Raw genomic sequence first — 26,499 nt, forward strand, 5'->3', positions numbered from 1 at the left:
CTAGTAGAGACGAACGTAACAGCGCGCCTATTAGGACAGTCAGAGCCAATATGACCTTGACAATGCTGACGGATCAAATAGGCCCGCATTTTTTCCTAAAAATATACCTCTTAGCACTAGGAGGAACAACTAAGCCTGCGCAGTGGACAAACGGTGTCGGTTGATTTATTCTATTCGACGCGTATATGGGGACCGAATGGCTTCGAATACGCAGCAGTGGACAATGAATCAGTGCGTATGTTAATCTAGAGAACCGATCTTGGTTTTCCATATACAAATCATAGATCGACGATCAAGCTACGTAAAAGTATCCTCCTTAAGTTGATCGTGTTAACGTTCTCAGAGTAGCAACTTGTCATACCGGTGCGTTCCTATATGAACTGGCTATTTTACTGTTAAAAACTGTATATAAAAGGATTTATTTCATGACCGGATGATTAGTATGCAAACGGCAATCATAATGTGCCCGTCCATTATTATCGAATGTCCAGTCTATGTACGAATAGGCTAGAACACGACCTTCAGAAACGTGGCGCTACCCTGAACCTGACAACAAAAAAACATTGTGCTTTAATGCACAAAATCCCTACGTATCCTTATTACGGAAAAAGAGTGTTATTGGCGTACTTGTAAACCACCCCAATATGTCCTATAAGCTTCACATTGACCCTTCAGATTCTGAAACTGAATTCAGACTATATGGAAAATAGTTCGTATAGCAACTCTCGGCATTCTGCCTACGGCAGTCAGCCACACGGTTTGTACGCTGCAACCCAATTATATGTGATATGTTAGCATTAAGATATACATTTGATTAGCGGAGACGAACCCAAACATCAATTGAAGTATTCTTCGAATAAAATATAAAAGCTTCACATTGAAGTGCACGCATCGATCCCTATTGCTCTTAGACAAATGATAGCCTCTGCAACAAAAAGTAGATTAGAGTTGTTGTTGTTGTTGTCAATGAACAACTACCTACCTTTCATGTTTAGCCAGTCCTCGATAATCAGTATTAGGCAAAAACCCCCGAAGAAACGATGACATGTTAAAATGAAGTGCTCTAAGTAAGGCATAGTAAGTAAAGGCAACGTCTTCCAGTTTATTTGATTAGATTTATTTATTTATTGCTTCGATTTTGAATATGATTGAATTCGTAAGGTCGAACATAAGTTTTACGAAGGTAGACTTTTTTCGCGCAGGCTTTTGTGACGCGGCAGTCCTTTGTTCAGACCTACGGAAAGGACCTTTTGATATTTAGTTATGAGAAGAGTAAAAAAGTAAGTTATTCGTTTCAAACGTACGCCTCTGCTGATCGCGTCAGTGTTCTAGAGTTAGTTGACATAAGGTGAGTATCGATCATAAATTACTCAGATTTCAATAACAATAAGTTGAACTTTGTTAAACTACCGAAAAACCGTTTGAGATCTATCTTTTTGAAGAAAAATTTACGCTTTTTTCGTCCTAACCAGGATACTTATTTATCCTTTTCTTCAACGACCGATCGCTAAGAAGTGTTTCTACAAGCAACCCATCTAATTCAACTAAGTGAATATTGGCAACGATAATTATAATTGATTTAACAAAAAGCGGATTAATATAGAGGTCATCGTACAATAAACGTTTCAACACGGCTTTGTAGGGATTGCACACAATTGTAATAATACTAGTAATGATTATACATATAACCATTGCGCCGTGGTTAGCAGGTTTTTTCAACTGCGTACATCTTTCGGAGTACGCCAACACATGTTTTTTTCCGAGGGTTTGCAAAACTGCCCCATGTCACGCCCTAGTACTGGTTTTGCCTTACTCTGCAGTTCTTGTTAGTTGAAATGGTGCAAGTTATGAGTCTGGCCGCCCCCTCCCGGAGGAGCCGTCGTTTGTCTATAATGGTGCGCGGCCGAGGTGTAATGGGGATGCGAAGGAGGCCCTGAAGGTGGGTGCGGTGAAGCCCACTCAACGGTGCTAGGATGAACTCCAGGAGACGAGGATTCTCCGGAAATGATCAGACATTGACCGCCCGCCTGTGTTGATCCGGCGCATCCGAAATCGCCTCCCCCGGCTTCCAACACTTCGGCAGCTCCGTATAGACTGAAACGATAGTTAACACACTAACAGCATTACAATCAGCGTCAGTCCTTCCTAACATAAATGAGCCGTCTTTTTATTATTATTATTATTATTCTCATAAAATAGTTGGAAATTCGTTGTCTGATGTAGTATACGCATAAACGCATTGTTATGATGCAGAGAAGGTGATTATTATACGACGAGAAGGTTATTATACTGGGCAGAACCTGAATACATGCTAAACGCTTACCTGCCAGTAGCCGCCGTCGCGGTCGTTGTGATAATATTGGTTGTTTGTTGTATGACAGATGTAACTCCAGCATAACAATTGGTCGTTTCGTAGAAGATCGCTACCGGCGGAGTAGTTTGTGCTGTATGAGTCGTTTGATACCCTTCAGGTAAATCGAGTGAGGAATCGTTGCTCGTGGCGCCAACGCGACGCAGTTGCTTGGTCTTTTCTAATAGAGCGGTCCCTAACGAAAGGTGTATCATAGGTTAAACCAAGGCTAGACAAAACGCTCGCGTAGGTTATTCACTAGCGGCCAGCGATCTTAAGGATATCGTTCGTAGGCAAAGTCTTCCTCGGCTGGATCTAAATTAAATGCTTGATTTTCATTTGGCTAATTGAAAGCGTTGTTTCGCCAATCTATCTATTAAACAGAATTTCGCCCCTACGGCTGACTTTTGTTTAGGTTCAAGCAATACAAGCAAAACTGCAATGTCTCTTTAAATCATCACATCAGCATCGGTGCAATAACTAACTAATCTACCAAGCAATTATCGAGCGTTTTACAAGCTTTAACATTTGCCTCAGAAATGATACACTAAATATTGTTTAGCAAATAAAACAGAAGAGACAACATACGAAATATACAGCGTATGACTAGCTCTTAGATGTTTCATTTTGGCCATGCTAGATGGAAGTTAGCTAAAGGCAGGCCCGCACCCAATATCGCCAGGTGTAGGTAGTTACACTAATGTTGAGAAATTTTTATCTTGCTTAAAAAGGATTTTTTTAGGAGACAAGGAGGTGAAGCCGAAATTTCCGGCTGATACGGACCTGCCGGCATCTGAGGGGGAAGAGCACAGAGCTGCACAGGCTTCGGCGGTTCAATGTGACCTTCAGCAGCAGTAGGATGTACGTTGAGTGTTGTTACAGGACTGGTAAGCTGGACCTTGGGGGACGCTGCCTCGAGTTGCGCTTGTGGGTACGCCGACGTTGCACTCAACATTTCGAGTGCGTGGATATGTTCTACTTCTAGAGTTCGATTATTAGCGATATTCTCCTGCATCTCTCGGACAAGGCAGTCCCCTAGAACGCCCTCTAACGAAAGCTGAACGTAGTCGTCGAAAAGAACTCGGAGAAGCTGAAAAGAAGCTAGCTCACCAACAATATTTGACAAAAACAATCATTTTAGAGATGGACTGGCTGAAAGATAGGCACGACTCGATCTAGCTGGAAAAGCTCAGGGGCAACTTGTTTTCGGATCGGCATCAACCAATCGTTGGGGGCAACTATTGATTTTGATTGACACAATTGTAGAACAACAACAACAACACACGACGACCGCATGTACTGTCTCGATGCCTACCGTAGTGTGTGGTGCCTTTTATGGTGAGATTTCTGAATATTTTTTGAGAGCAGCTTCGCCAGGTTTTGAAAAAACCGCAGCACACATCTCGCTGACTTTGTGGGCATGCACGAAGCACCCCTTTGACGCGTTTCGCGGTCGGCCGATAGATCTGTGAAGATGTCGAAGCATGTTAATAATTCGCAAAAAAATGTGGTACCCATAAAACCTGACAGAACATAGAACTCGTGAGTCATGTCTCCGTACATGCATGTGCATTATAATTGTTTCAAACTCATCAAGATACCCCGCTAGCATATTTTTCTATGACCGAGTCCATCCAAAGAAGAAGCGTCTCTAAACTCGTCGATGTCTCCAGACAAGATTCCAATTCAGCGAGCACTGTAAGATATACGCATATACATTTACTGAATATTCTTCAAGAGAATAAACAGGTACACGTGTTTATAACAAGAACACAGCAAGTACAAGTATTTACATTCTGTGCTTCATATGATAACACTACTGAAATTACTTAAATAGACACACAGATTGTGACTATCGTTATCCATTAACTACGGCCAACAAATCGTAGATAACTCACCACAAAAGAAGGTGTCCTGATGGCACGCCGTCCGTTCCCTCTCGGAGCCACTTGGCCCTGTCGTTGTCGTCGTGCCATCAGAAGGTCTGTTGCTAATGCCTGGAGGTACTAACTGAAAACTAAGGCTATCAAGTAAAGCCCCGCTTCTACCAGCCCCGCCGATTGGAGAAGCGGCACAATAGGCACCCCTCCATTCTCTCCAGTCTTGAACCATCTGATCAACTAGCTGCCGATTAAGTAAAAGCATTTTAGCTGCTTGGGATAGTTGGTTCACCGAAAGTCGACGTCGAAGCTGGTAGATGAAGCGCTTCCCCACTAAAAAAAACGAATAAGGTTGGTTGCTTAACGAATCGGGACACGGATGAATCAAGCTGGTTCTTATAACAATTACGAAGACTTCGGTTAACTTCTAAATAGCCCTTTTAAATGAGCCCATAAAAAAGGACCTATTACGGCTACCGTAACGGAAGACTTTAGTCCGTATAAAAAAGCGAGCTGAATTCCGATTAATATAGCTTATATAACTGCGCTAGCTTCAACGGATGATCGAATAAAGTTTGAGAAGAACAAAGATCTTTGTAAAGTATGTGCATTCAGGCTGACTCAGCAAAAGGTACTTGGTATCTAGACTTGATTGCGGTACTACGGAGGCGTTGGGGTCGTTGGGTCATTGTGCGGCTTTAGGGTGCAGTTTCAGCGAAAAGGAAAACCAGATACTTCTGGGGTGATCATTCGATATTCATACCTTCAATCTTAACGTGCTGTAATGCCTTAGGAAACCCTATTAGAGCTCGTTCCAACCAGCTTTCGTAATCGTGAGTGAAGATGTCAACCATTCTGATAAAGCTGAAATAAGAATTAATACTGAGTTAAAGAAAGTACCGGTCCTTCAATGGATAGTATTGGGCATCATAACAGTGACGAAATCTAGAGATGAAAAACGGTTAAACTTCGTCCTGGCATTGACGACTGCGCCGTCATCCGTCGTACGTACAGCGATTATCTCGTGGCGACGCGCGGAGCAACGGCAGCGGCCGCTGTGGCAGGCTGTAGCGCACTACAACCGCAGTATCACTCTGCGCAAAATTCTTTCTAGCTTAGATACCGACTGTTTACGCAAAGTGCTGAGTATAGAACGCTGCAAACTGCAATAAGACTTGCAGAAGCCGTCGATCATCGCTGATGCCGCTGCTGTCGCCAAGTGCGAAAACATGATGACACAACAACAAAAAAGCATCGAACACATTCATTGTCCAAGATCCGTGAATATATCAGAGGCTCCGGCTAAATGTCAACAAACCTTTCGGGTAATGGTTGTATGAGACTAGGCAGAAGAAGTCCTTGCACTGTTTTATAGAGCGCGAAGTCGCAAAGTGCCACGAGGTTCACGAGAACTGGGCAGCCCAGGCCCGATGCTACATGCTGAGGTATCCCGAACCAAAAATGCTGCAAATGAACGCGGACCTTACGAAACAAAGAACGACAGGGCAATGAAAACACGAGACATATCTAGATCAAGGATCACGCGACCATTTTGGAAACAGAAATCTTCTTGCACGTTAAAGGTGATCGGCATTTCGGAATTCGAAGTATCAACTTGTCTGAGACATATCTGTGTGTTTAAGCAGACGATATGTTTTGAAGATGCAAGCTTTCTTAAGCATCACTCATGTCATTACCTGATCCAGATTCATGGCAAGTATAGTATCCAGGATACGCTGACTGTGCGTTCGATACATTGTTAAAAAGCTTGATACCTGATGAAAGAAAACCGACTCATTAAAAACTCTCCCAGAACACGATCTTAAAAAATAGCTTTGAATGTCAGCAGGTTTAAGAGAGACCTCTATAATGGAGGCACTAGAACATTATAATCCCTTTAGTCAATGAGAAGATCTGCCTGTCCTAATGAGACTCGTCTATACCCATCATATGTATAATACATTTTCTTGTTTTCAAAGAATGAAAATAGTTTTTAGCGTTTGGATCTTAGGCGCATCAACCCATCCCAATATTTGGGTACGATCGTATTCGCCTCTGAGCTTTGCAACTATATTTGTGTCAATTAGATTGCCGTAGTTTCGCGAAGAGGCGCTTACAAATAGCCTTCTAAAAGGCCGCCGGCCTGATATTGGAAACAGCATTAGGGAACCGAGTAGCATCGAAACGTTGGTACAGGACACTTGCACTTTTTAGAAGGTAACACTACGTTAGTTGCCGAAAACGTTTCTGTGCCTTAGCTCTATTATCAGTGCTTAATCCTGTGCATACATTGAACGATTTTATGCGAACGTTCTCCTGAGTAGAGGCCTTAATGGAGATCTATAATTATAATATTAAAACATTCATTCAGAAGGCATTTGTCGCACTTAAGCATAGTCTATGCCCATGTAAAGGTACAGCATTCGTGAATGCGATCCAAATGCAATACATCCAACTACTTTTTATCACCTGTTCTCGATCGACCGCAGATGTAACATTAAGCGCCCGGAGCGTCGGGAATTCGGGAAGCACCGCGGTAAGCTTTACTCGTTGGGAAGGATTACCTAGTCCTAGCGAACTGGCTGAAATCCCTCTGCCACCTGGCGGCGGATAATTCTGGATGAGATAAGGATAATAAAGTAGATGTTAGCTAGCCATTATTTACAATCTGTTTGCGTAGTATCACTAACGTCTCATATAATATATACACGTATAGAGCAGCTACCCCCCAGTAACCTGTTCTTAGATTTATGTACAGTACGATGAACGTTATTTACCAACGGATGCTCAGTTTTTAAGTTGCCATTGTCAATTAATGTTGATGTAACAACTGCATTGGAATGAGACTGTCGTTTACTGCCCATATCAGGCGTTTCGCCTGATTTCTTCGAATACGTAGGCTCAAAGTATGGAGAGTGTTCACGTATCGCAATTCCGTAGTAGTGATATCTGCAAGCGAATATGAAACGTGTATATAATGTATATAGGAACTTGTATCGAGCCAAACTTTGTGCAGCAAAATAGCGAAGTAGCTACAGATACATCAGCGACATTTAAGGTGGTGCAGAGAGGCTTTTGACCCCACTTGTTGGTCTGATACAGTACACGTACCTTGATTGACCCCGAGTGCCAAGGCGGCGTGTGGTGAGTGCAGGAAACTGTTGACGAATTATCTAAAATATAAAAGCGGTTCGATGGGTAACTGATGAATATTGAACGAGAGATTAGTGTGCAAAGCCGACTACGGCGGCTGTCTCTACATAAACCATTTTTTCATCTTTTCTATGGCAAAATTTCATAAATGCTACCTCACGCCACCGTTACCCCCTGTCGCTCTGACGAATCACTTCCGAATACGGTAAAACCCTATTGAACGATGTATCCGAACTAAGTAATTAATTAAAAATAATAGTACTTCTTCTTATTACTATTGTTATTTTATTTAGAAGAGCACCTTTCCAAAGCTCGCGGCGTTAACGGGTTGCATGGCGTTCTTGGCACAAAAATCGACATAATGGAGATAAAGAGCATTGCGTGGTATGCAAACACCTTCAGCCATCTCGTAGTTCTCGTCAAGCCTGCGAAGACGCAAACGCGCATGTAATCGTATTAGTATCATATATTGGCACAGATCGATATTGTCTTCGCTCGTGTCCTGCTCCGGTGACCTACGCAAGGGTCGTGCAGAAGTACTACCGAGCATTACGGGCCTCTTTTTGTTTTCTTTCGAAATCCTTCTAAGGTTTGTTTCGACGTTAGCGTTGTCCTCGCCATTGTTGTTGTTGTTGTTTTAGCGAGGCTAAAATGCCTCGGTAGAGATTTCTTAGTCAATGATTTAATACCGTGCAAGAATTAAAGGTTTTCGTAGTATACATTACGTCTACTGTCTTGATTCCACGGGCCGGAACAGATGTCCCTGTATGCATGACAGAATATGCCAGCCAGAAACGAACAAATATTCGGTAAGCTATAGATTATGTTCATAGGTGTATTTAAAGCTGCTACAATAAAAGGGCGCACTGTCCGCCCTCTTTAAATTGCTCTTTATGGGGCAGCAGTTATAAAGCATCTGTGATTGATGATGGCGAGCATGTTAGGGCCGAGCCGCCTGGGACTAGTCAAAATCAGGATGGGGGAAATAGGTGACAAAGGGGTGAGATTAAATTCTGTAGTAAATCGCTTGACAAAAAACCTGCAGAGCCGAAATAAAAACAGTTTATTAGAATCTTATAGACAGCAGTGTGCTTCGATAGCTAGTTCTATAATCGACTGTTTAGGTTTGCCTAGGACACCTGGTTAACGTCAATCGTGGCAGAACTCGAAAGTTTATCGAAACGACTTAAAAGGCTGTTTTTGGAACAGAAGTCAACGGCTGCTTTAGAGAGGACAATATCAACTATCAGCTGGATTGTGTAAATACATTCGAACGGTTATACTTTATGAGATCTTCTGCCATTTTGGACCTTTGCATATTCGTTATTGCCTTGGCCTGCTATAAATTCAAAATTTAGTTCCGTTAGAATTTCCTGTATGCAGCGTAGTTTTAACGAGTTCATGTCTAGTGGCATCGCTTCATGCACGATGCCCCTTAAAAAGCTATTTGTGTATTAAAGATTAGATACTTCTATAACGATTAGCGGGAAATTTAAGTTCCGAATCGGAACTGTATTCGCCATTAGTGCTAATAAATTGAACAAATGTACCAGCCAGAAATGACGCACGTAAAGATCTGTTCAGCTGTCTGCCATTTAGGTACAGTCTTAGAAACAGGTCTAATTTAGGTGCCGTATGTATAAATCCATCTTCATTACGTGAGAGTATGTCTGATGAGAATTCCAAACAGGTAGGTTGGTCGAAGAGGTCTCATAGGTTACCTGAGGATTCCCCAGAGCTGACGTTAATAGACTTTTTGGTAGGAATAAGTTCTACACCACAAGCTCGACGACACTAGAGGAATCTGGGGTTCATTAAAGTGTGTGAATCAACACCCCACCGTGATCAGTATTGACAGAACTGTAATAATTTTGAGCATCTGTGGCGGAAAAAGTTATGCATTTTACGTACTAGGCTGTGACAAAGGAACTTTGAAACTGAATAACTTTTGAACCACCGAATTGAGAGGTAACCAAATGATAACCAAATGTCGAGATCTGAACGGCATTAGTATTATTTACGTATATATAGGGTGCGGTAAAGTCAGGCGACGCTTTGAAACAGCAGAAGAGCGAAAAAGTAAAGAAAATACTCTCAGATTGTAAAGGGATTTTCGCCCTATCCTGTATGTATATGTAGGTCATATTTGTGTTTTTACGCTAATATTAATAGGTAACGAGATCCATTTTGCAGCCATTTTCTTCTGTACTCTAATTTCGATTAGTACCTGAAAACATTTTGAGGTGTGATGCAACTTTGACTTTATTAACTGTACATTTTGTTCACTGATTGTTCTTGTATATTAAAATAAATTTTTATATAAAATGATCAAATATCAAAAATTATATATAAACGTTAACTCAGTTATTAAAACGAATCACTTCCAGTAATAAGTATTATTGTTAACAACAGATTGGCGCGAACTCGGTCAAAATGAAGAGCAATTTTTATTTACTTTCAAATAGAGATATATCTATTGCTTAATTTTGTAAAAATAGTACTCTTGAGCCGTGCCATACATTTTGGGTGTCAAAAAAAAAAGAACGTATACATTAATTAATACTAATCAATAAAGCCGAGCGTAAAGGCCGGCTGTTTGACTTCGTATATATATATATATATATGTAATATAATTTTTATTTTAAACTTATACCAAAGAAGTGTAGCAGGAGTCGAATGCGGGCGAAGACTGCGATATTTCGTTGGATCTTCGGGAAACAAGTCTGTAATGAAGCGTAAATATCTTAAAGTTAATAATGCCACCATGTCAGTAGACCTCAGGTAAGCTTTTTGAATATCTAATTCAACTTGTGGCTCCACCTAGAGTATAGTTCGATCTATAATTGTACAAAGCACAATATACTTATTCGAATTTACTTTTTTTTGTTTGTAATTAATTTGTAATTTTATCTTCAAAATTGCCATAGAGGAAAATGGAGCTGGTGCTTGTTGTCTGAGTATAATAGGTTAAACCCAATAGAAATGTATCTTGGTGGAGAAATTGGATAGGTTCGTTTGATTACATCGATGCTTAGATAACGTACGTTTTCTAGCTGAATTTAAGTCTACGAGACGTTTTCTAAATGAACTTAAACTAAATGTAAAAAAAAAACAGGAATAAAGACAAACATTTGTCTAAGTTGATATCAACTGGCCCACAATTAAAGATTTTATCCGTACAAATGTGGTTGTTAACACTAGGTTTCATTAAAGATCTTATTTATTTTGATTTATACATTTGTTCCCTGTTTGCGCAGGAGGACCCTCTTGACGTCTGTTTAGTTTCATATTCTGCTATTTCAATTACCCAAGCTATAAGTTTCAAAAGTGGACGCAGCGTTTCCTTTAGTTCAAAGGCTGATGCGAATATTGCAAAGCTGGACGAGCTTAGCGAGTGTTTCAATCACTTAGAATCGCCAAACTCCGATTCGGCCAAGCGCCTAGTTAGAAGCAATGAAAAAGAATATATAAAATACTTGTACATACAGAGCAAATCAATAGAAGATACTCTTTTATCTTTGTTGTTTGAGCTAGACGAAGCCAGTAGTTTAGGCGGATTTTTGTTCTGATTTCTACCGATTACCGTGTCGCCTTTGCCGTATATACACGGACTCTCGTAGATACGCATGACAAGGATTATCACTATTATCTGTTCTTCAACGAGAGATCTTTATCATAAATCCGCCTTTCGTCCTTTGCTATCGTCGACAACGAAAACTTTGAAGGCACCGCCACTAACAAGCAGCTTACTCGTTTAGCAGCACCTAGAGCCACACGATCACAGTCGATAAGTCGTGGTAAGCTGGCGCAAATGTTTTAATGATGCCACCCATTCCCCAGTGAGCGAACAGCTACCCCGGGCCTCACATTTGTCTGCAATCTTTTCCACCTCTGTCGCTCAGCCAGCCCATAGGCGCTTCCTGTTTTTCGCCCTGTCGCCCGTTTCGTAATCATCATCACTCATCTGAAAATCGAATTAATTTCGCTCAAGTGGCACATACCATCGCTTCCGCCACCTACGCTGGTTCCTTCTCTGTCTTATACTACACCTACCCTCTTGCTTGACCTCGCGGGAACCCCCCTTTCTTTGCAACTATCTACTGGCCATTGAGTTGCGATACGTGCTGCACTCGATGCAAATGCTGACGCTCTCGAATCACGCGCGACACTCTTCTGTCCTTTTCAATTCTGTGATAATGACTGGCGATCTTCCTTGGCTAGTAAACGTGGCAAGAGTGCCGCAATGGACCTAAACAGATACTATCACGTTCGCATTTTTTCGATCGTTTTGACGCTTCACCTCGTACGCGCAAGTTCGTCCATTGACCTTGCGCGATCATTTGCAGATTTGTCCCCTGGGGCGCTCAGCGGGTAAAAAGAGGATATTAAAAGGACATTTTCCTGTGGAACATCCAAGTGCTTGTGGTGCTGTGTAGTGAACGCTTTCAGTTTGGTTGAAGACTATCTTCGCATAAAAGCATCATATGGATAGTAGAACTGCAGGAATGTATGCCAGGTCGCTGACGTAACAAATAGGATGCAGGACCGCTTAATGCCATTCGAACAGTCGTGTCGCGTCCGAATCTTGGTCATATTACAATTTAGTGCAGCAGAGACGTCCTATACAGAGGAATGCCAGGGAAGTTAGACGTTCTTCAAATTAGAGAAGCCTTGCCAGGTCCTGCAGCTTGGCGCCTGAGAGGACGCCATCCAATTAGTGCATTATAACGGCACGTGTCGCACGGTGGAGGTGATATTCTATTGCTTTTAGGATCACTGCAAGATAGCACCGTACATGTTCCCAAAGAAACACAACAATCGTTTATGCAAGAGTGTGTGTATGTGTGCGCGTGCATATGTACTGTTTTGTGTATGTCCTATTTAGCGAGGGTGCAACGCATTTCATGCACGAAATATTTCAAAGAGAAGATCGATTATCATCTAAATCTAGTCTAATAAGTAACCTAGAACGTACTCAAGATTCAATAATCTATCCAGTACGATCTTTACATAATACAATGTGGTTCTCCGTGGTATCGGAATTTTTAATCTTTTAGCTTTAACTGATCGATAGGTCGCTGTAGGTGGAATTTGGCTGTTAGGCTGTTGTGGCTTCTCTTTGGTATGGCATATTAATTAAGCGGTACTCAAAATATACTTGCTCGTATCATCTCCATAGCTTGACTTACATTAAATAATCAACGCGAAGGAAAATATTGCGGTCTTCCGCGGATACTGAGTTATACCCATTGTGACCGTTGGCCAGATCGACACTGAGTTACTTAAATGAACACTTCCAAACGTTTTGAGGGTTCCAGTGTTTCTTTGGCTTTTGAGGCCTAACTATCGTATTATAGTAATTAGGACTCGCTAGTACGTGAGAATTAAACACAACATACGTCTGCCTTTTAATAATCCAGGCGGTACTACGGGCTATAATCCGAGGGTATAGTTAGGAAGTGGCGTCGAAATTTCTAGTTGATTTGCAGAGCGGCTCCATTCTAATATAGGTATAAGCGACCCAGTTTAAATGTTCCATACCTCTAAAATCGTGTATCTATACAGACTGACCAATATGGAAGGTCTTGCGCATATTACGCAATCCATCTAAACGTCTGTTTTAATTAATTTCGTACACCTTTATCCCTTCCTCCGACACCTCCCCTAATTTTCCCGCCAGGAAAAGCTCGCCGTAGTCCTTTTCTGTGCAGTTAAGATTTGTACATGGTAAATAGAATCGATAACGAGCTTCGTCAGGGTTTTTCGTATATCCTTCCGAATTCGAAAATTTCTATCGAATATATTAGAAGAATATGTAGCTAGTTCGTTTGATTGAACATAAAAGAATGACGTTTCAACATGTGAGGTAGTAAGTGATTCAATGAAGTTCATCGAGGAGTTGCTGGGGTAAACCATGTTTAATAGGTTAGCACATAGATACTGCTGTGTGTCTTGTCGTGTCAGTAGTAGCTAATCTCCGACGACCTTCGAATAAACATTTAAAAAACGTTTCTTCTCATAGGAAACTCAAAGGGTCATATACAGGCACTCTAATAATCAACGTACCAGCATTATTGTTATGTTATAGTCATGATTTTCTAGATCAGCTGGAACAGCCAAACCACTCGCCTGTCATAGTTAAAGTGCTAGAATTAATTGTACATGTATACAATTGAAATACATGTACATCCGTGAAGTGGTTCAACATTACGATGCAGAAATTTATTAATGCAGAAATAGAATATACTTCATGTTTATTGTTGAGCGAACAGAATCTTGTTAGAATACCCTATTACATTTTATTAGGAACACAACGATATCTTCTAACGTTACACTGAGGCAATCTCCGAACATGTCCGACTAAAACAAATTGTTGGACGTAGATACCTTGGTGTCGATAGTATATCGGTCTGATAGACTTTCGTTGTACTCCAGAGATTCCAGAAACTCAAAAGAGGTACTGTGAATCATTGCACTCGAAGGACGCTGCGAAACGAAATGTTTTCTATAAATTGTTTACTTCTGCCGTCTATTTTTGTAGGAAGCCTAAATTTTCCTATATGTACGCATGTGCTTGCTTAGTCGCTCGAAATACAAAATGCATTTCTCTGCCTTTGTCAGAGACCAACGATGTATGTTAACCCGTCAACAAGATTGTTCGCGAGAACAGGAAGAAGATCGCTAAAGCAGGCCATGCTGTAGGGTTTTAAGTTCATCAAGTAAGCTCTGACGTTTTTCAGCTACACACATTATGCCCCCTAATGGCGTAATCCACAAATGCTGTGTGCTACATTATGGTACTCAAGAGAGATCTTCGTTCAGCCATATTGGCTGGGTATTGGGGAGCGTTTTAGGGCCTGGATGTTTATTGCATCGGTTTTACGTAAGAATACATTTATAACAAACCCTGAGAAAGTAGATTCAGGTCTGTGAAAACTAAAATTTTTTTGTATGTCTAAATGTAAACTTAACTTGTATTGAAAAGTTGAGGCCCAATAGATTACGGTGCTTTGTTTTATGGTTTCAACCTTTATTGTTATTCCTGCCAGGTCAACCATCAGGTTTGCTGTGATTTTTTGCGTAATGGTGAGGACGATTTCGATATCAATCGGGAAGTTCACGTTGCCGATGGCCTTTGGCGCTGCCTAGATCGGTAATGGGGGGGACCAATGAGAGAGAGGGGAGGGGGGGGGGTAGCTCTATTCGAAAAAGTCGGAAAAAATATTGCTATTTGCGACTGAAAACGTTTTATTTTGTTCTAGTAACATGCAGCGGAGATTCTTCATAGAGCTGCTAAGACTGTTTATAAACTTTGCACAAAGTTTAACATACGACTGGGGTTGCATGGCTTACATAGATGGTATTTGTTTCGGACAGTGGGCTTTTCAAGCAGATCAAGTGTTTAATCTTAAATACTCATGTAATTAATACCATAGCAAGTTGTCTCGATGAAGCATATCATATATTGTCATGTTCAGTTCTAATTAGAGCACACGACCTCTTAGCCAGTCCCGTTAAAAGTATCTATTTACCCGGAAAATTGATACAATCCATCTTACGAATATATCTGTTAAAGGCCATAGTACAATCGTTGCCACAACATGTTTTAAATAAGTAAAGTTGACTTTAACTAATAAAAAGTTTTATGTAAGTTACTCTGTAAGATGTTATACAGGTTGGATCCAGTTGAGGGGGTATTTTAGGTAGTGGATGTATTGAAGACCGAATTTATTAAAGCAAACCCCCCTCCAATTTGAGCGTTGCAAAGCCAGCCGCTTTCATAACTCTTCTTCTGTTCTAAAGGAGCAAAATCACTTGCATATCTATCTACTTCTAGAAATACTTCGGCTTCTACGCATATGAGGATCTGTGCGCAGAAGATTAGGTCTTCCGATAGCTGTTTTTGTTCGAGTTATTGTTGTAATGAATTTGCTTGCAGCACTGTCGTGTCCTATTTTTTTCCTATTTTCAAGGAATTACGTGATAATTTTCTTAGGTTTCTTTGATCAAATGTTGCTTCGTAGCAGTTGATTTCATCATTTAGGTTGCTGGTAGATAGTACCGCGATAAAGCCGAAACAAAAAGCAATCGGTAAAGAGTTTTTGGTTTAGTTCATACATTGAAGTATCAAGGCCTCCGTGCTAGCGCAATGGGTAATGTGCCTGAGTGCTAATCCTACGGACACGTGGTGACCCAGCTTCGAGTTTGAACCTGGACACATTTCGTTTCATATGTAGATGCAGCCGCCTGAACCTCTACGTAACGGGTCTTCCAGCTTATTTCTAGTACCAAAGCTGCCCTATTAGATTCATTTAGAATGCCGATAGAATCGATCTCTATTGTCATTCAGACGCATGGTTTACTTATATCATTCTGGATCAGGATCATTAGATAATAATTGTATTGGTTATATGATGATCGTATTTTGTATCATGGCCCTCATAGTACCTAAAGCGCTAGCGAAGGAAAAATCATCAGAAGTGTCGTGTATTTTCGGTTTTTTGCAATGTTTCCCGAATTTGACCGTAGAGCTGAAATGTAGACAAGTAATTACTAAACGTGTCAAGCTTGTTTCTAGCCTGAAATCTCTTCTCATTAAAATAAGCCGGTAATCAGTGGCCCTCAAATAGGTATCTAGTGGCCTAAGAACACATAGGCAGCGAAGCTGAAGGAGATGCTCAGCAAATAAGACAGTGCCCGGAGTTGCGCATGACAACATGTAGTCATCAAGGGTTTTGGCTTTAAAACAGGAATGAAAGGTATTGAGCTTACTTCTAAGGTAAAGGTTGACAGCCACATGGGTATACCAACGGCCTTATCGAGTTCCCGCATATGCAGTAGGCACGGTAAATGTCCATCCTATATGCACGCGCACCTTTAGTTCATGTCTAGCAATTGAACTTCATTCCATGAAGAATACGCTTTCCCTTCTATGTTCTACTACTCGACCTAACTGGCAGTGCTCGCGCGAATGTGCCGCTATTTCAGCTTGAAACGGCTCAAACAAAATCAGCGACACACATTGTCCCGCGTTGGGAAGGAACGGTCTATGTGCCATAGCTAAAACATTCATTTGGTTATTGCCAATATTAACTGATGTAACTAGTGGGATCTGACGTGACAAAAGGGCCACACGGTCGTGCAATGTGTTCTTAATACATTTAAAGCTGTCAACAAGAACCTATATTTGTATTGATCAATAGTTGCTTTAACCTACTTTGTAGGCCTAGCCGACCTTGATTTAACATAAATTAGATAATAGTTTCAAAAAGCAGTCAATCCTTACTATTTTTGTGAAGTACAGTCGTAATCATGTAGCTACAAATTATGCAGCAGGTTTTTTTTTCAGTAATTGCCTCTATGAAAGATAGGCATTATAAGATATTTAAAGGGCATCTTGGTAAAATTCGAGTGACCAGAAAAAATATCTGTCGCTGTCTCCTAGCTGCTCCGTTTGCAACAGACGATAGTACCATCGTCAAGGAGTTTTTCGCGGCAGTAGCTTAAGGAACAGTGCAATATCCGATACCAATAACTGATCTACGAATAAACTCTATGACACGACAATTCTTCAATGCAAAGTGGATACCGCTATTGGACGATAGAAAATATACTCCATATCACATAACAACACTTTTTGTTCCGTTTAAATAAACATAGAGATCTTATTAAGCTGGTCCGAAAAGAGGTCTGGCTACCTTTGGCCTGCTCATACAAATCCGAAATAGAACGTAGCAAAGCATCAATAAACAAATAAATCACCGCACATGCAAGGGCAACGTGATAACCATATTTCTGTAAACGTTAGCCGAGCTCCCTAGTTTCGACCTGATTAGCAAAGATAGCAAACGCAGACGTATACGCCTAGGAAACTGAGAGATCTGTAAAAGATACGCATCAAATTTTTAGATTAACTCTTTGCTATTCGAAGAGTCCAACAAAAAATTTTAAGCATCCGAATAATTAATGTGAATCTCCCTTGCTGGGATAACTTCAAATCAAGTTGAACTTGTCAAAGTAAGGACTTGCGTAACACACGACCCAACAGTAAAATTACAAATTTGTCAAAATTTTTTGCTATCGGCAATGGCCCAGTGCACCACTACGGCTATCAGTTTGAAGATCCACCCTCATAGTCAGAAAATGAAATCATTAGATTTCAGGCCGGCGCAGATGTCAAAGGCGATCTCCTTGTGCAGCGAATATATCATAAATAAAAAAAAAATAGCGCGTTATCAGTAATCCAGAAGAGTAAGTCGTGCTGTCTAGCGATAGCATTAGCAAAGATATAAAAAAAGCCATTAACTAGGAGCTGTGCTACAGGATAAAGGATACATTTTCTCGGACGAATTTTCAATAATGTTGCATCATTGCAGTTCAGAAGCTAGGCCTGATTGTTTTCCGGACTACTAAGATACAACTAACCTTCGTACGCAGATGTGGGAGGTGGGTGCTGGTGAGTCCGACTGCTATCAGGAGTGTAGGTCCTCTCGGCCTTAACGCATACGGCCGCGGGCTCCTCTAGCTCTTGGTGATGGGAATGACTGGGAAGGGGCCCAGTCGGGTTGATCTGATTCAGGGATAGATTGGTCATAGGTGCTTGGGTTAGTGGAAGGTCGTAAGCTCTCGAAGGATAACACTCTGCACTCATCCATGAGTTAGGGTCCAAAGATGCGATCGTTTGACAGTCGCCCAAGGGACCTCCACAGGGGTAGTCACTGCACACGGGTGCCACCATCAACTGCCCTCCTGAAAGAGCAGCACACCACATAACACTTAGTGTTGAACATTAAACTGGGATAGTCCGAAGCTGAGAGAAAGAGCTTATATAGATGCCACAATCATAAACTGGAGGTGGGCAAGTACTCGATTTTAGAGAACCTACATCCTGTTGGCCGCTTTTTGGAGAGATATCTGCTATGGTTACAAGTAACTAACGTTCTGATATAATAGGATGACAAGTACAGCTAGTATAGCATACCATAGATGTTTGGTTGATGTTTCTGATTTGTAGGAGAGCTTTCGTCATGTCCAACGGGCGGCACCGGGCAATACTGGTTGCCGTTTTGGTCTGAGACCCCATCTGGGGCGTTTCCGTTAATTCCGCGTCCGACGTCCATTGTCAATCGTTGGATCCGGTGGGGTCTCCTGCTCTCTCTATGACGCGCAGATCGGTCAGCAAAAGGACTCTACTGAAAGGCCGAATGCGAGTCGTCGAGTTACGCCTCTGGGCCAACCACAGCTAGGCTTGGTGGTTGCGAGGAGACGTGTACTAGACCGTCACTAGGCATCGACCTGATGCGGCTCGCTGCGGCCAAACAAGCCACGAAGACATCGTTGACTCTTGGGATGGCTTCGATCGGTGGCAGCTGTACTGGCAGCTGCCAGAGCACCGCTCGGGTCCTGATCTCACAGTTTGCTAGAGTCGTAGTTTCGCATAGGTTCTCGCAGGCCTGACATGCTCTACAAGCCAGTGACACGGCGGCTAGCTCGGCCTGTTGCCACGAACGAACTGATCGCCGTGACGAGGCCTGGCAACCACCCGGAGACCCGTAGTCGCTTCGTAGGACACGCCCCTGTTGCGGGGCCCCTGGCCGTACCCTTTGATATAAAGCCCATATTATTGCCTTATACCCAGTCCTCATAGCAGCCGTGGTCTGCGGACATACTGCGGAGCTGCTAAGCGCTGGTTGCCGTGATGCTCCTCCTCTTTCACCGGGATTCAGAGCCTCGCAGGCTCCGCCTTCGAAACTAGCGGCAGCTGGACAACCTGTGACGGGAAGGTGAATTAGGAACGAATTTAGCGCGTGCTGTTTTTGTACAAAAAGTCGCAATACGCAGTGCGCTTGACCAGTGAATCGTCTCAGATGCATCGTCCTGTATAGTAATTGATGCTTACTAAATTTAAACAAGTATCAAAGATTCTTAGTATCAATGCTCCGTAAAGCCAGTCTGCGTTAGAAATGCTTTCTTGAATGGTAGTGTCGCTAACGAGACCAACTAGACAATCTGTTTTCATCCAAGTCGTCATATTTAATTGATAGTATTTCTGCTTTATGACTTGGTATCGACTCTTTTTGCGAAGTAGATGGATGTCAGTAGCGTCCAGCTGATTTCGGCTTGGGCATATCATTTTGTCGCTTTTAGGTAGAGTCGGCTCTATTATAATCCAGTAAGAATTCCCTGTTCGTCCTCCTCCTAATGTAAAAATATCGTGCTACAGTTGAATATTGGATTTATTATAGTTACCCAATATTTTAGATAATTTTGGCTAAGAGTTGGTGTAATTAAGAGTGTTTTCGGGCCCTTGAAAGCCTTCCGAAATTCCATATTTTGAAACAACCTTTTTTACTAGAACGTAAAATGTAGATAATTCTGCAACCAAATACTTTTCATGATCGTTGACATGTTGAACACAAAGTTGTATTTAATATTAAGTTGCTACAAACGAATCCGGCGCCCTTTGACACTGAATAACAATATATCGCTAGCAGACGAAATTTGGCTAGAAATTACTAGAGAAATTTCAAACATTTGAATGGCAACAGATTTAGTTTGCTTCAGGAGAAATGAATTTTATATATTTTAGCGTCAAAAATCAGCGTTCAGTAATTAGCATTTTATTCCTCGAAGGCCGTAGCATTGCGGAAATTCATTGAAGAATGGTAGAGACATTAGGCCGAGAGGCCTTAAGCCAGAGTACAGTAAATGAATAGTGCAAGTGTTTCAAGAACGGGGATTCGAGTATTGAAGGCCAATAAAGAAGTGGCCAGATGTCGCTACCCAAAGAACCATTTTTGTACGAGCTGTTCAACAGGCTCTATAGAAAGAACAAAAACCTGTGGGGTACAAGACAACGACTCTTCACTGCATGCCTTAGACAACCCAGAGTATTCTAAAATATAGCCAACGAGTTAAACGTTAATGACATTTACTTAGCGTAATACATTTGATTTGATACATACAAAAAATTAGCCGTCAGGCTGACAGCTGAACCGCGCCATTGCCAGCCCGCTGGCAATGATTTAATCCGTACGACAATCAGGCATGTATGACGCATGTGAGAAACATTATCCGCCATTAAGCTAAACGACGGAATACAAAGCTAAGCAATGTATTTACTTACGCATGGGGTAAATAGGTGCGCGCCGGACACTTTCGACCAGCTTCATATGAAGCCAGAAATACAGAAATGGGCTTTTAGTCGGACTGTATCGAACTATGGTGCAAGTCACATCCTGTCCTTTGGATAGAGCTGCATGAAATTCTTATCTTCCAAGCATGTAAATTTGTAGCGGACAATGAGAATATTTTTCGAAATTGTGTTGCGTTCAATATTGCGGGTAAAAAGGCGGGAAGTTTCTACCCTAGCGCCTGCGTAACCGTTGGCATAAACATTGGGCCAATATAATTTTAGTTTGACCAATCAATAACTTCTGTTTAAAAGGTTCTGCTATGCTTGCTCTGAATAACTGTTCAACGTTCAATGAGCGATTGCAGAAATCGTCAAAGATATACAAAATTATAGAATTGACGTTACTCTATATTCGGAGCTTTCTTCATATATTCTTTCAATAGCGAACGAATCGTATGTCCATATTTGCAAAAATTACTGCAAAATAAAAAAAAATACGGGGAAATATCGAACGTCATTTATTGTGGCGAAACGCGCTAAAAATTGGTAGATTTCATTGATAATTTTCGAAACTGGCTCATGTTGTGCAAAAAGCATTCCTTATAATAAATTTCATATTAATTTTTAGGTGAACTAGCACAAGATCGCGTTTGATTTCACATATAAAGAAGGTCTTGGTCGATTTGTTACAATCATTTTTTTTAATCTTACATTCTGAATTTTTATTTTGTTTGTCTAGGGCAAATCGAGGGCTTTGCACGCTGCATATAGGGCGCTCGACAACTGTTTCAGCGCAGCTTTACATACTAACTGCTGATGTTTGGGACTATCCCGATCTCTTCTGCTAACGGCCCGCCCTTACACGGGGCGGAGCTTAAGGAAGCGAGCGTCCTCGCGCTCCGGCATTCGTTCGAGTGTATCCTGGATGCTTTGCAGGACCCATGGGGACCAGGGAATATGGGGGACGAGGAAGAAGCAGGCTGAGGCACTACATAACTTGACAACTAGTACGTCTTGGTGTCTCGACAGTTTCATCTGCTCGTCGTATCACTATCTCGTTGTCTTGGACTCATATACTGAAGCCAGTAGAAACGAGTCTGTCAAATGCTTAAGCGGTATCTAGGAAATGCAGCTGTCACCTTAGCCCTATGACATGGTCAAAGCTCTAGTTAACACAAGCGTTCCAAGCCCTGAACTTAGGCCGAATTACCGTAGAGGTCGAAAAAACTGCCGAATAACGTCGTTATTCAGAAATAGATGTCGGCCTGATTAGACATCACAACTATCGAACTCAATAAAACATAGGTGCTTTTATTTAGCATAATTTCATGTTACAATTTAAAAGAAAAGAGATAATAAAAAAAAGGGCAATTCTTCGTTTAATTTGCAAATATGCACAATTAAAATGGTAATGGTAATGGCTGGCATGGGTCGCTGACTTAAATTAATAATAAGATATTAAACGATAATCGACTGTGAATTCAGGAGTTGAAGCGTGACACACCAGAAGCCGTGAAGTTTGCACTCTCAGCCTCGCAGATACGTAACCCCAAATGTCTGTTTCTTCGGCCTTGTTGGTAGACTCTCCTTGCTATTAGCTTCTAGCCATAGAGATATGTTTTTTTTTTCGAAATTTTGTTCTGTGCGGATTACACGAAATTCATCCAAATGTGAGTTATGATATCCACTTTGCTACAGCATTGGCACATACGGGGCATCGGTGAGGTAGCTGTTCTTCATAGGCCGTGCATAAAGAGGCTGTGACTGTGAATAAGAGTGCAATCTTCACAATAATACTTGGGTCATCAGGTACCAGGCGTCCCACCTAAGCTAAAGTGTAGCAAAAAAGTTGGCAGATCTCATTTGTTGAACAATCCCCCCTTCGATCGAACGGATCATACAATTGGAGATTTGCATGATATCTAGCTTATTTTAAATGTTACCAGAGATACTAGTATAACAGGTATAATTAATTACGTATTTACCGTTCCTGTTTATCATTTACTTCAACCTGTCAACCATGTTGTCGGTTTATCTTTTAAAGAGGATTTCTTACTGTCAAATATTATCAAGTCTTTCTCACCATAAAAAAAGAAAATAAGAATGATCATATTCAAAGCGATTCTCATAGGGCTTGTGGTATCTATGACATAGCCGTACATGTAATAACATAGCTGAGCTAGTGTCTCGTTTCTTCTCAGACGCCTTGGTCTGGCCAGACACTTGTTCTTTTCACGAGGATCATAAAATGGCAAACTCCGTGTGCTCCGTGTGTTCAGTAAGCTGATAACTTACCTCTGTGGAAGCAAATAATAGTTCATATCATCCATTGTAGATGAACTCAGCGAGCCCACTCGAGCTCTTGAAAGGGTTGATAATTGAGGATAAAGAAGTTCGCGTTGTTGAACTTTAAGAAGGAGATAGTGCGCTTTGCTTAAGATGTCGTCCTGAGAACAAAGTTACAGCTTATGAAGTCGCAAGTATCTCTGGAATGTCCTTTTTACGATCGCCGATGTTTTAGTTGGTGTGTGAGAGCTTTAGCACTACGTTAAATATATTATTATTGTGATGGCTTTAAGAATCTTGCAATCTGTTATTATTTTGGCTATCTTAATACTTGTATCCTAAAATATGGCGCGCTAAATAGAAATGAAAAATGATTTATCGGAGTAGGAACGCAATTACCTCTATAGTTTTTAAGAACCAGAAAGCAACGAAGAATATAAAATTAATATGTAGTGAAATAAAAGGAGATATAAAGGAACGGATGATATAAAAATGACGGCAACAAATTTAGAGCAATAGCGAACGTCCGATCAAAGAGTGAATATTTACCTTCTACATAACGTGCCTTTGTGTGCAAAAAAAAAAACGGAACTTCGTGAATAAGAAGTGTCCTCACTGCGGATTAAGTATAGCACATATCGAAGCAGTAATAGAGCGTAGTAATCTGTAACGTATGATCAATGAACTGATCACCCAGGTTAAGTGTGAATATCCTAACAGAATAGCAAAGATCAGCACCCCTTCTGATGTCCCACACAAGAACATTCTCTTCGAATGTAATAGTGAGATTAGTTTTTATGTACCTTGAAGTCTAGATTGATTGCTCACGAACTGATACACTAACATTTATGTAGAATGAAATCAACAAGTGAGAAGTTATAGACGTTGTATGGCGCACGATCATGGCCACGAGAAACGGGCTCAAGATGCTCATTTTCTAGAGGAAATTTGCAGATTATCAGTCAGCGAGGTAGCGGGATACGTACTTCCGCAACCTTCTCATAAAGCCTGGCAAGCTTCACACGAGCCGTTTATAAACTACAGTTGTTCCAATGATGCCCTGCCAGTTCCGATTACCGATTGACACAGTGAGGTTTTGGCTAGTCTTGGTATGTCCGATCGTGATCCCTTCGGACATTCAGTATTAGGTACTTAAATTATTACCTCTGTATTATCCTCACTGGAAATTGTTGATGCACCATGATCTACGACGTATGGGTGGCAATTCTGATGGCGGCTATACGGGTTAGAGTCCGGGGCCTTCGAGCCTTAGTGCCAACAAACTGCACCTTGTCACTCGGATTTGCCTTGTTAACTCCAACCCCCTACCTGTGGTCTCTGCGCATTTGTATGCTCCCTCAGAGCAATTATTATTGTCTATTTGGTCGATGGGTTTCCGGAAACGCGTGCCAGGCTTCTCCGGCGTGCTGTTTGATGGCATGCCTACCGGCGATACAGGACGTAAACCTCGAAGCATAGAGGCTTTTCTGGCATACAGTCTTGGGCCACTCGAATAAACTCAACGTCCGAATCAACATTAGCCGCTGTGGTTAAGCTGACAAGAAGTAGACGACCTTGCGTTCGTGTGCGTTCGAGCCTTTGCCAGGAATAAAATGAATTTGAGCTTAATCTCCATTTCATCCATTCATTAACGCGCACAAAAAGGTTTAAACGCCTTTCCGTTCCGCGTGTTGTGACAATTGAACCGTTTCGTTGAACTGGCTCCCTCTGACGGGAAATGCTTGTACGTCTTCCACTTGAAGTTTCTCCACGTTCTGCCTACACTGATTTTGAACCAACGTCATTCCTTACAGATATCGGCACGTCCGCCTCACGATCTCGTCCCGTCACCTTTGTCGATCTTCTGTGAGCCGCTCGTGGTACGACACTCGTCGTTTGAGCTCGTTTTGGACTGACGGCGACTCGTACTCAGCCACCCATCCGATCCACTATTTCGCGATTTTGGTTATAACAGCCTGGCCATCGTCATCACCGAAATGAAGCAGCCCGACTGGCCTCATTATACGTCAATAGGATTAAAAGCTTTATAGCGTCGTCTAGCCGTAGACATCTACTCATTTATAGATTAACATTATTTTTTTTTGTTCTTTCTTTATTAAACCATAGATGTTCATTGAATTCTTGATATCAAAAACAAAAAAACAAGCATGCCCGCAGAGTTTCGTTCATAGAAATGCCGATCTGACCTATGATAAATATTTTTCAAAGGGCAGCGAATACTTACATTATTATAACACTCACATATGCGATACAACATTTAATCAAATATTCTCTTGGCTTGCAAACGCACTCTTTTCTACATCTTCTTTTCTCTGTGTTTCTTTCCCTCCTGACCTCTCCCTCAACCACTAGCTGGTAGCGTTTTCTGAAATTGAAATTCCCCACACTAATTTCCTTTAATAAAAATTCGTTCACTATCAGAGCATGGCACTTCACCGTTACTGTTGGCTTGGTACGCATCCGGCACGCGCTGATATCCTACTCTTGTCTTCGTCTTTGCTTTGCCCTGCGCGTACAAACGCCTCACGCCCCGTTCGAAAAGCAAGCTAGTGTGCAACAGCGGGCTGGGTTTCGAATGGTTGGCAACGCGGTACGCCACATCAAGGTACGGTGAAGTCATAGCCTGAATAGATCCGAGACAGACCAGTCGACCCAGGTTGGCTGAGTTCGGGTCAAATCGACCCGCTCGCCTTTCGGCTGCATGGCTGTGGGTGATTTTCCTCTAGAGTCGGGTTTCGCTAATACATGTCATGCAGCGCGGCTGATCGTAGGAATTGCAAGAGCTGACGAATCGTCCCCAGTCGTTTACATCTATTCCACCGCTGTCGCCATCGCCATAACTGCCGCAGAAGTGCGGCGCTCTGACGCACTGGCAAGCCGCCCCCTGTAACCCTGACCGCCGCCCACTTGCTTGTATGGCTCCTTGCAGTACCGTGGCCACGATTTCGTGTAACGCTAACGATAGCTCTGCATAAATGCTGCGCGTGTAACCTCTTTTATACTTTTGCTAACAAATGTTTCCAGTGAAAATATAATTTTTACTGCAGCTTCATACAATTTGCCGATTCGCTATAACAGAATATTTCAGTTTGTGCTAATCGGTAATTTCACTACTAGCTATTGCTGAAAGCAGTTGGTTATGCTCGCCGGGGTGCATTAGGACCCCTGTCTTTATAGGAATGCAGACAGCCGTTGTATCTTGCAATTAAGCTGTTCCGTCTGACAATGATTAGATCAGTGTCTATAAGTATCCAGCTTGCTCGGGTCCCTCTGTATGAGATTCTTAGGCAGCAGAGTATGCTTCCGTGCAGAGAAGAAGCTCAAATATTACTTGCATTCTTGCTCCGGGTTCGGGGAGCTGAGCGGACTAAGTGAAGATGAAGGGAAGATGGGATAACGTTACCTGGGGTAGGCAGTTTTGCCTTGAATCGTCTAACTGCGCTATTCAGAGGGACTGATCTTAATTGGATGTATATTGCGCCGCTGTTTTATCCTAGCCTTTATCTAGTTGTCTGCTACGAGGCGGGCCCCGATGTAGCATATGCTCGGAACCTATATAAAACGAGAGTCAATAGTGAGGTCCGAAAGTAATTTCATGCACATAACCTTCGGTATCGTATAAACTAATTTTCTTTAACGCAGGTTGTAGAATACTTGTTTGTACATGCGTGTGC

At 41.8% G+C, this 26,499-nt stretch overlaps 1 protein-coding gene across 1 annotated transcript; it reads right to left on the reverse strand.

The window, feature by feature from the left end:
• Positions 1–944: 944 nt before the first annotated feature.
• Positions 945–18,864, reverse strand: LOC111264335 (uncharacterized). The gene is made up of 16 exons (XM_086970033.1): positions 18,365–18,864; positions 17,809–18,132; positions 10,037–10,106; positions 7,685–7,808; positions 7,342–7,403; positions 7,008–7,179; positions 6,700–6,846; positions 5,928–6,005; positions 5,549–5,712; positions 4,994–5,094; positions 4,249–4,563; positions 3,952–4,046; positions 3,666–3,816; positions 3,134–3,451; positions 2,324–2,546; positions 945–2,094 (listed from the first exon to the last, which is right to left on the reverse strand). The coding sequence occupies exons 1-16, from the start codon at positions 18,501–18,503 to the stop codon at positions 1,827–1,829; spliced, it is 2,751 nt and encodes a 916-aa protein (XP_086826159.1). The 5' UTR covers positions 18,504–18,864; the 3' UTR covers positions 945–1,826.
• Positions 18,865–26,499: the final 7,635 nt, after the last annotated feature.

The sequence above is a fragment of the Varroa jacobsoni genome, unplaced genomic scaffold, assembly GCF_002532875.2.
Source record: "Varroa jacobsoni isolate VJ856 unplaced genomic scaffold, vjacob_1.0 scaffold_847, whole genome shotgun sequence".
Classification (NCBI taxonomy): Eukaryota; Metazoa; Arthropoda; class Arachnida; order Mesostigmata; family Varroidae; genus Varroa; species Varroa jacobsoni.